We start from the raw sequence: 10,984 nt of genomic DNA, 5'->3' as shown, positions 1-10,984 counted from the left end.
TGGAAGGATCCACCCACAAAAGGTGGGGGGAGGGGCGGAGGGAATCACCATCATCATCATCATCATCATCATCATCGTGTCCTCTAGCGAGCACATCCACCTACAGGCAGGTTGTTTTCAGATCAGCTTCTTTTTTTTATCCATCTATGTTTTTTCGTTTGTTCTGCCCTCTCACCTGTATTTATGGGCGCCATTCAGATTAATCAAAATGTGCACCGGGATTATTATTATTATTATCATTGCGCGATTATTTCTCTAATCCTGAGGTTTCATCCGGTTAAAAAGAAACGAAAGGAAAAAAAAAAAAATCTACAAGTGATGACACAAACCAGGAAACGAGAAACAGATGATGTGGGTGGACTGACATGTAAGATTTCAAGTATAACACATAATTACCACTTCAGATTAAATTAAGACTCACTCTGGGTTTTAATGGTGTTTAAAATAAAATAGCGGTTTTTGGGGGATCCTCTAACAGTGGGGACTCAGCCCAGCCCCCCCCCCCCCCCCCCCCAAAAAATGTAATATTTTCATTCAGTGAGCCCTCAAATAAAATCACATAGCCTCCATCTTTGATTTCCCCCACTCTTGTACGTATATTAGATTTAAGTTTAAACTCTGAAAATACCATTCTAATACATAGATATGCCTTGATCTAAACCATGTTCCTGTGGGACTGCTTTATGTTTAAAGTTTCTTCCAGCCTCTAAGCATTTTTTCTCACTTAATTTAGCTCCATCCTTTTTCCATCAGCTTCCCTGAAGAAGATGATTCCCACAGCATGACTCCTTTGCTGAACAGGACTGCTTGGAGTGCAATAATTGTTTACTCCAAGAGTTATGAACTTGCATTTTTCCTGCTAATGTAATATTTAGTCATTTAGCCATTTGGACATAGTTTCTGGACGGAGCAGCGGATGATAACACTGGATACAAATTACACCAGCCAAAATGCTAAAGGTCACAGAGTGATAGAAGCACAGATAGAGGAGCAGAGAAACAGGCATACACCACCACTGAAGTCATCATTGCAATATTTACCAATGTCACTGCAAAATCTTCTAATACAATGCTCAAAATTTTTTATTTTGGCTATAAGTTAGGGTGAAATTCATCCTATTGTAGCGTATTAGTTTTATTCTCTGTTGCTGTTTAGATTCATCTATACTTCCTCTTTATTTTGTAACCTTTCCTTGGTTTGCTTTTCAATGGTTTACCACAGTGGGTTGTGTTTCTTGCTCTTTCATTTTCAAACCAGACGTGTGACGTGTGCAAAAAGTTGACTATGCGTATTGATCTTTGATCGACTTTTTACTGTCTGCAGAGTTTGGAGACAACACAAGCAAAACTGTATTTTTCATGTACATTGATGTACATGAAAAATATTGCTTACAAGTTTGTCCGACTGGAATTTCTTGTTTAGTTTTTTTTTGGGGCTGGGTGGAGTTTCAACCGTGATGTTTTTGTTCACAGGTATGCAGGTGAAGGAAACACAATGGCTGGTGGGACAACAGGAGGTGGACATGACAGGAACATGTTGTCTGTCCTGCAGGCCAAACCGGCTCATTCAGATTTTTCCGCCCCTGTCTGAACTCTACGCAAACATTACAAAGCAGAATCCAATCCGATGAGGCAGAAGCAGTAACATCCATGGATGAGCGGCTCAAAGAAATGCATGATTCATTCAAAGTATGTGGCTGACGTTACGCTGGGTGAATGAAGTCACGCAAGGCTTTTCGTAAAGAGAACTGTAGAAAGGTGGAAAATCTACCTGTTTTCACTTTTTTACTCAAGTTTTTTGATGCAGTTGTGTTAAGTTCTTAGATATTTTAAAAGTCCCTTACTTCATTTTGAATCAAATGTAATACATTTGTGCTTTCAATGTGCCTTTAAACTTAATAAATCAATCCGTCTTGTTTCTAAGTTGATCCCCATTACAATTTGATACTATTTCTTAGATTCAATTCTTTTTATTCTCTTTCTTAGTGTTGAGATTCTTTCAAAGTGTTATGCTTGTCTGCCGTCCACTAGATGAAAATATTTTTTCATTTACTAAAAATCTGCCAATGTACATATTTGCCATGGAGGGAAAAAAAAAAAATTTTATTTCAAAGACTATTTAATGATTTTGGTCAAATTCTAAAAATGATTCAGTTTTAGTTTTGCTGCCAGTTTTTTACATTTGTATGACTTGGATTAAACAAGTGGCATCAAATCTAAGCTCTTTTCTCAACTCTTCTCTAAATAATGGAATAACAAAAGTGAGGTAATTATTAGAATTGCCAAGTAAGGAAATATTTCAGAAAATAAATGTGTTTGCTATGGAAATAACTAAAATACAAATGATTAAATAAAAGTTAAATTGCTGAAATAGGCATTGATTGGTTGAAAATTCTTAAGTTTTATTAATATTGTTCAGGTATGTTGCATTAATGATGAGATTTATAAAACAAAGGAAAACCTCGTAGATAGACAATATTTCTATCACGACGCTTAAGAGAGTTGCTCAGTACAAATTTGTTTAACAAATAAATTGATTACAAAGGTTAAAATGATTTCAAACGCTTTCTCCTTTTTGTTTGACCCTCAGCAGTTACTTTAGAAAAATCTGCATTTTTAAGCTTTGTCCACTAGATGGCAGTAGATACTTCTGTGGCAGCCTTTGGAAATCTGACCCTCAGATCATCTGAACGCATAAAGCTTTTAATTTATCTCCACCAGCAGGCAGTAAAACATGCTTTAATCTACCTCTAAACTGATCTCGTGCTGCAAGCCACAAACGGAAGCAACGTTTTAATTAAGATTGGACAAATTCAATGACAAAGACTCTGCCGAGTGCCATAATGAAATGCTGAGCAATTACACGTCTCCTGAGATTCTCCAGTCTCCGATCTGGTTCAGTCAGCAGGTTTCTGGCTGCTCACAGGGATCGGATGTCACCCGATCAAAGGATCTTCATTAATTTGCTGTTTTTGTTACGTTGTTAGGAAGCTGTGCTTATTTGTGTCATAGATTAAGATACTGAAGCCCAAATCAAATCATTAAATTCACGTAGTGTATCAAATCACGGCTCTCTTTGTATTTAGACCTGTTTTTAGATAGCCCAACTTTGAAATGAACCTGCAGAAAAGACTGAATCGTGTTGGATACTGAATCCTAGAAACAATAACAAATATTTATTAAGTGTATAATTTCAATTAAAACTACATTCAAAAAAGAAAATTAATATTTATACAAATGATGCAGCAATCAGTTAAACACACAAACAATTAAATGTGTAAACTATCAACTAAAATTAAATTCATATTGAGTTACAGTTGCATATAATTTGTTTTATCTCCTGTGTTAAAGTGCATCAGAAAGTAATTGAAATTATGAACATTCAAAACGTTTAACAGCAGACCAATCACTTTGTGTGCAACAGTGTTAGCCTTTGATCATACATTGCAACACTATGAGACTATTTAATAAATCATTTTATTGATTATCACTTTTTATAATTATCCTGAGGACATAATGTAAATCCAGAAACATATGACGTCTACAGGTTTTGGTTCCAACATAAACAGAGCCTACAGTCTTCCACACAGTGTTCCCTGGTTCGGTTCCCGGCCCGGGGACATTCACTGCATGTCGTCTCCTTCTCTCTCTGACCTCCTTCCTGTCAAGCTGCTGTTGAATAAAGGCCTTAAAAAATCTTAACGAAAAAGGTCTTAGCTAGTTTATATTAAAATCCTGATTTAAATGTAAATAAAAAGAAGAACCTCATGGCTTCCTGAAAATCTCAAACCGCACATTTAGCACTTTTTTCTATGTTGGTCTTCCTTGTGAAGTGCAGATTGCCTTTCTGGAGCTCATTCTCTCGTCTGCAGGCATCAAAGCAACACCAAACACCAACATGCTGTGCAACTTCAGTGGACCGGTGCTGATCAGAGTTCTCCCTCCACTGCTGCAGAACAACCCAGTCAATGTTTTGTTGATGTTTAGCCCTGATCTCTGTCGTTTGGAGAAGTTGTGAAAAGGTGTGTGCGACCTGAGCTGCACCAGTTCTGTCAGGAGAATCGGACCTGAAGTCCAGCAAACTACTGTGAGGAAGGAAACACAAAACATTTGGCCTTAAATTTTTTAGCAAATATAAATAATTTTGCCATTTCCAACTGACCACAGTTTCCCATTGACCAAAATCAAGAGAAGTTTGGTTTGATTTAATGTGAGACGGTGTGGAAAAAAATCTGTGTGTGTCTTTTTATTTGATGTAGGGTGTGTTCAGAAGCAGACATGTAGTATTTTATAGCATAATTAAATTACTATGTTATCCTTCAGTTGTCATAAACATACTGTTTACATCAAAACATTGACTTCACAATTTAATGCCTTGAAATTGGCCTCTGTCTCTTTAAGAAATTCCTGCTCTTCCTGACACTCCACCTTCAGCACGGTTATTACAAAAACGCTTCTCCATTAAGCCTTTAACTACATTCTTAGGAGCGCTGCACTGAGAAGCAGTTTGTATGTTGATCTCAGCATACAAACACATGAAGTTCCACCATGTGTTTGTTAATTGCTGCTGCCGCTAGTCTGCAGGAGCTGAGTGAGGGAGTTTCATGAAAGAATTAAACTCCAGGAATAACATTATACCATGAAATAAAGCTAAAACAAAATTTCAACTTTACATAATTCTGCCCTTAAGTGCCGGCTCTCAGTAGTGCGACCGCTTACAGATTGGCCACTGGGAACATTTGTCATTTTAACTGGCATAGTCTGCCAATCTGGGAATCAGTATTTATCCCCATAGTGAGACACAAAACAAACACTATAAAAGAGAAGTTAATGTTGTGAATGTAACTCTGGTTCTCTAATTAGCATGAGGGAGTGTCTCACCAGACCACACTCCCTGCTGAGGAAGAGGTGAGTGTTTCTGAACGGTGACCGATGCGACGTCACCCTATCTATGGGTGGAGGTCTGCCGAAAGGATTTTAAATATTCTCACCCTTAACTCGATTCAATCGGATCTGCTTTATTAAGCAAAGACAAATCGCAAGGTAATATTCAAACACTAAATATAATGGATCACATAAATAAAAACAGAAATCAGATTGTTCCTCTGAGTCTTCATGCCAAAAAGGTTTTTGACTGAGAGAAGTGGGAAATTTTGTTCAATGTTATTTGTGGATTAACTTTCCATTGAAACTTTGGTAATATTTTTAAACAAGATTGATTGACTCAGAGAAATCGAGATATTCAAATATCTTTGAATGCTGCTTTCATACCCAAATTAGATATGAGATTTCTTGCATAGTGGCGCTTTGGTGTTATTGCTGTTAAGTTTTCAACATAAACAGTATTTTGTATTATCTCAACTGATCAGTGTCTCTTCTTCCACGTCTATTTTTAAGAAAAACTTTTTCAATAATTAGCTTTGTGGAATGCATAAATAATAGGTAACAGATTCTCCTCTTTCTGTTCTGATAGATTTCCTGCTTGTTTTATCAGCCGGTGCAGGTGGGCGGTAATTTCCTGGTAGGTTTCCTGTTGTGCATTTCAACTTTGCAGAATAGTTTAAATGCACACTGATCTAGTGATCAGTGTGTTTCAGATCATTAGACACTGGGGTACTCTATTAATTATATATTAATTATATACACTAATGGCAATACAAAGTAAAAAAAGAAAAAAGTATCGACTTAATTATAAAACTAATCAATTAAATGGATAAAATGATGCAACAGATTCAACTTAAATACAATAATTGTGACTCAACATGTTCGTCTAGGAGTAGCTTTACAAATGCTGCTGCTGGAACAAAACGCAGTTTAAAAACGGGGTTTCTTAATGGGGCCATTGAAGATGATTGGATGCAGTAATTTTATTTGGAGGCATCAGAATAAAAGGGCTGAATGCACATCCATGCAACAATTTGCAGATTCTTGCATCTCTACTTTGTATTGGTCTCAATGAAACATACTGAAGTCTGTAGCTAGACTGTGAGAAGAGGAATGGCTCTTGCAAAAATGTTGACTGCAAGATCAAATGAATAAATTAATGTCCATTAATTTTTTTAAAGACATTTTTAGGTTTATGAATAAGATAGAATGTTCTTTACTTATCCCAGAATTGGGGAAATGTTGAGCAGCAGCAGCATGGCATACAGAAAACAGTGAAATACAAAATAAAATGCTAATTTTTATACAGTAAAGTAGTGTTAACCACCAATGTATATACATAAAGCAGTGGCACTGACATTATCATACAGAAGATCAAGTGTTTTATTATCTTTCCTGGGCCAGTCGACTCGACATGCTGGTGAACGTTTGGCAGCAGGAAAGTGTTCAGTGAAGAACGGTTGAAATCCCCTTTATTGACCATGAATGCTCCTGGGTGTTTAGAAAGTAAAGTCGTGGTGGTGGAGCTCTACTTTATGTTTTTAAAATGTTTTTATTTGCATGTTTTAATGCAATTCTTGGTAGATGTATCAGATCAAAACACCTGTGTCTTGGTGGTTTTGTTTTTCTTCCAATATCTGCTCCAGTTATTTTAGCTTTGTTGATGCCAAGAATTAAATGAGCTGGTTGATAATTACCACTGAGAGGTTGGTGAATGTTTAGAAAGGGATACACCCGACCCATGCACATACAGCTCAGCGTGGGAAAGGTTACAGACAGCCATCATGGAAAAAACAATTAATTTTCATTTCCTATTTCCCTCTGATCAGAAAATACAGACTCAAACACACATTCAGCTATTTATTGACTGTAGTTCAACGTACACCAAACACTTTCTGTAACTATCAAGAGGTTTAAATTCAACACAATCCTGGTTGGATATTTTAACCTGTCTTTTTTACAAAGCTGGTAGCAGTTTCATTTCCAGAAGCTTAATGTCATCCTGATGCATGTTTGGAATTATTTTAGTACTGGATCATTTAGTTTTGTCCAAACTCTCCCTCTCAGATGAAAGGAATTAACTTTTGGTGTCAATGGTTGCTAACAGGAAACCAGATCAATAAAGAAAGTATCACACACTCTAATGTTCCTTTGTTCAAGGCTATAATTGAAACCAATCAGCCAAATGCTCATCATCACACCTTAGGTTTCACACTTTGGTTTTGCTTGCCACATGCATCTGCAAATAAAGACCACGAGCGCAAATGCACGTTTCTAACACACCATGAGAGATTCCCGTCGTACTTCACTTCATACTCTGAATAAAACCGAAACATTGTTGAGGATGTAGAAGTCTGGACACAACCTACCAATATCACTTCTCTTCTTCACATACTACAGTTCTTGGTAAGAATAATGTCAAACCTTCCTGGTTTTATGTAGAGAAAAGACTGACAGCAGTAAAACTCTCCTGTGGGTCAGTAGAAATTTATATTTAACCATTTCCAGTCAGAAAACACACACTGTGTTGTTTGTGATGTAAAAATAATATTCGATTACAAGGCTATTGAAGGGGAAAATTATAATAAGGTCACATCTGCTATTTGTATTGCTATATGTGTATTCTAAGTTCCTGTATAGTCCCACCAAAATATAACTATTTGGGTTACATGTAGAAGGTTGGGAGTTGTTTTCCACAGCTGCATTAGAACCAGTCTGTCTCGCCTCTTGTTTTGGGACCTTTATCCTTGGTATAAAACTCATGTGTTGTTTCTGCCTGGCAGAGCTTTTTCATCCAGACTTGCTTCATTATCGATTGTCCTACGAGCTCTCTGAGTTGTGCACAAGTCATAAATAAACCTGATTGAGTGATTTTACCTGTACAGTGTTTGGTAATAGTTTTTTCCACAACACTCTGTAAGCTGACCTCTAACTAACCTAAAACACAAACTTCAATGTATTCCACTGGAATTTTACAAAGAGGCCAACAATGTGAGGAGCTGAACAGTGAATTTCTGAGACATGAACACAGCATTGTATGCTGAGATCCAACATACAAACTGCTTCTCAGTGCAGCTGCTCCTAAGAATGTAGTTAAAGGCTTAGTGGAGAAGCGTTTTTGTAATAACCATGCTGAAGGTAGAGTATCTCTGGACCAAGTATGTAAAAATAGCTTAACGGTCAGCCAGATCAGATGAAGAGCATCTTAGAAGATCAACTTTAAATTCTTGCCTCAGATTCTTAATTGGAAATAAGTCTGGACTTTGATTAGGCTGCCCAACGTTCGTGTTGTAGGAAAGCATTCCCTCGACATGATGCTGCCGTTACCATGGATGGTGAGTTCAGGTTGGGTGTGGCTCACCTTCTTCCACATGTTTGTTGCATCCCCTACTAGACCTGCAGCAGACTTCTTTTACCGTTCATAATTTCCATACGGGTAAAATTTGCGAATAGTTGTCCATCTGTGGATCTCTGCAGCTCCTCCAGAGTTACCACGTGCCTCTAATTATTCTCTGGGGAATACTCTCCTCTTTCGTAACGTAACCCTTCTTTAACTCCGTCTGCTGTGTTCCTTCATGATGCCGTTTGTTCTCAAACAAACCCCTCTGTATTTAAAGTGAGATAAATGGATGCCAGTGGACACCATTTACTGATGAGGTGACTCCTGAAGGCTGTTGGTTGTTCATACATGGGTGTAAAAGGAGCTGAATGTTCACCACACTTTACAAATATTGCTTTGTGAAAAAAAACTGTTATATGAATTATTTTGGTCTACATAAAATCCAAATAAAATGCATTAAAATTGGTGGATGTAATGTGTAATGATCCAAGAGATATGGACGCTTTTCCAACGTGCTGTAGCATGTTGCTTTGGGGAAATGTTGGTTTGTAATCAAAGTCAGCTTTTGTCATCTCAAACTGAGGGGAGGGTTTATTCTTCATACAAATGTTTCTTTTTAAGGAGATCCGTTTCTCAGTCGTGCAACAATAAACCTGTTAGACTTGACTTTAACATGTGTGGGACTTTGTGTTCATCGTGTCTCAACTCTGGTTTCTCAGAAGGGAAATTAATAGCCACTGCTGAAAGGAGAAGTGCTGCCACTGAGTAATAGGTGTTTATTCTCTATGAAATATAGTTGAAGTATTGCTTTGAGGTATTTCCATTCAGTTTAGAAGCTTTTACTTCAGTTTGGCCAATAGATTTGACTCAGCTTGACTGTGGTTGCAATCACCTGCAACATGATGGTGAATAAAATGCATCTTGCATGTAAGCAGATGGCTATGTACTGAAAAGAACATGTGTGCAACTTTCTAAACGATGAGAAAATCTTTGAAAAAATCTGAATTAAAAGTAAACAAAAGAAGAACTTTATGGCTTCCTGGAAAACTCAAACCACACAACTAGCACTTTTTTTTTTTCTGCGTTGAGGTTTCCCTTTTAAGGGAGGACAGGCCTTTCTGGGGCTCATTCTCTCGTCTGCAGGCATCAAAGCAACGCCAAACGCCGACATGCTGTGCAACTTCAGTGGACCCGTGCTGATCAGAGTGCTCCCTCCGCTGCTGGTCACAGAGTTCGTTCTGGGTCTCGCTGGAAACGGTTTTGCTCTTTTCATCTTCTGCTTCCACTTGAGGCCCTGGAAAAGCAGCACGGTGCTACTCTTCAACCTGGCAGTGGCTGACTTCATGCTCATCATGGCTCTGCCCCTCCGAGCCAGCTACTACCTGTCGGGGATCCGCTGGATTTTCGGTGAGACGATCTGTAACGTCTGCCTCTTCATGCTGGCGATGAACCGCAGCGGGAGCACTTTCTTCCTGATGGTCATCGCCCTGGACAGGTACATGCGTGTGGTGCATCCCCACCATCCCATTAACTCCCTGAGCGTGGGCAAGGCCATGTTGGGCGCTCTGGTGCTGTGGCTGGTCCCCATTACAATGACCGCCCATGTCTTCTTTCTGCATCACATCAACACAACCTACTGCGAAAGCTTCATGGTGGACACGACCTCCAGAGGAAACCTGTCCTGGCACAAATTCACATTTCTCTTCTCTTTCTACATGCCTCTGCTGGTGATCCTCTACTGCACCTTCCAAATCATCGGCCACCTAAGGAGGAGACAGCTGACCAACCAAACCAAGTTCAAAAAGGCTCTGTACTTCATCGTGGTGGTGGTGGTGCTCTTCATCGTCTGCTTCCTCCCCAGCAACATCACTCTGTTGACCATGTGGATCAAGATGCTCCCAGGATTCGTCTGTGATGACGTGGAGCAGCTCACCACCGTGTTCTACATCACCATCAGTTTGACTTATCTCAACAGCGTGCTGGATCCCGTGGTCTACTACTTCTCCAGCCCGGCCTTCAAGAACATCTGCAGGAGAACGCTGCATCTGCCTCAGACAGAGACTTGTGAGAGCACGGAAAAGAAAACACGTGAGACGGCAGTCCCAGTCGCACAGCCAGCTGTGATCTGCAAACTCAGAGTTAACATCTGGTTAAACCGCATCAAGTTTGAGCAAGATGATGCTGTTCTTACTTCCCTTATAGCCGCTGAAAATGGGTTAACTGTACTTTTCTTGCACAAGCATGCCTCAGCATGTCTATGTATGACCATGAATGCATTTTTTTATATAATTTCTTTTGTTGTGCATTTTATGTGAAAGTTTTGCACTTTTTGTTCACTTTTCTGGTGGAACATCGCTTTAATGATTGTTTTTTCTTCTCATGACCTTATATGGAAACAAATGTTGTCAATGAACAGGCATTGAATGCAAATTAAGGTCATCTGATATTTTTGTACATATGTCATCAAATGTGTGACATTTGCTGTCTAAAACCAAACAACTTAAAGAACTACACTGAATAAGTAGTACATGTACTTATAGGACATTGCATCAAAAGGTTTGGTTTCATTAAAACGGTCTGTTTCTTGTAGGGTTTTTGCAACCAAATTATGTGTCATCTTTAAGTTTGCTGAACCATAGATTAGTTTAAATACTTTGGTGGATGGATGATAGTATGGATTGTATTTCAGACTTTAGCTTGTCTTGTACCAGTCATCAAATGTGCAATAAATAAAGCTTACTTGACTATTTTTAAATGATGA

The 10,984-nt window shown here is 38.5% G+C and overlaps 1 protein-coding gene across 1 annotated transcript; it reads left to right on the top strand.

Moving 5' to 3' along the window:
* The first annotated feature begins 9,110 nt into the window (after positions 1-9,110).
* On the top strand, positions 9,111-10,464 carry LOC116730334 (hydroxycarboxylic acid receptor 2-like). The gene is given in 2 exon segments (XM_032579465.1): positions 9,111-10,322; positions 10,324-10,464. Coding segments are annotated over 2 exon segments (954 nt in total). The 5' UTR covers positions 9,111-9,392; the 3' UTR covers positions 10,348-10,464.
* Positions 10,465-10,984: the final 520 nt, after the last annotated feature.

Source organism: Xiphophorus hellerii, chromosome 12 (genome assembly GCF_003331165.1).
Source record: "Xiphophorus hellerii strain 12219 chromosome 12, Xiphophorus_hellerii-4.1, whole genome shotgun sequence".
Lineage (NCBI taxonomy): Eukaryota > Metazoa > Chordata > Actinopteri > Cyprinodontiformes > Poeciliidae > Xiphophorus > Xiphophorus hellerii.
This window is presented reverse-complemented; position numbering and strand designations above follow the sequence as displayed.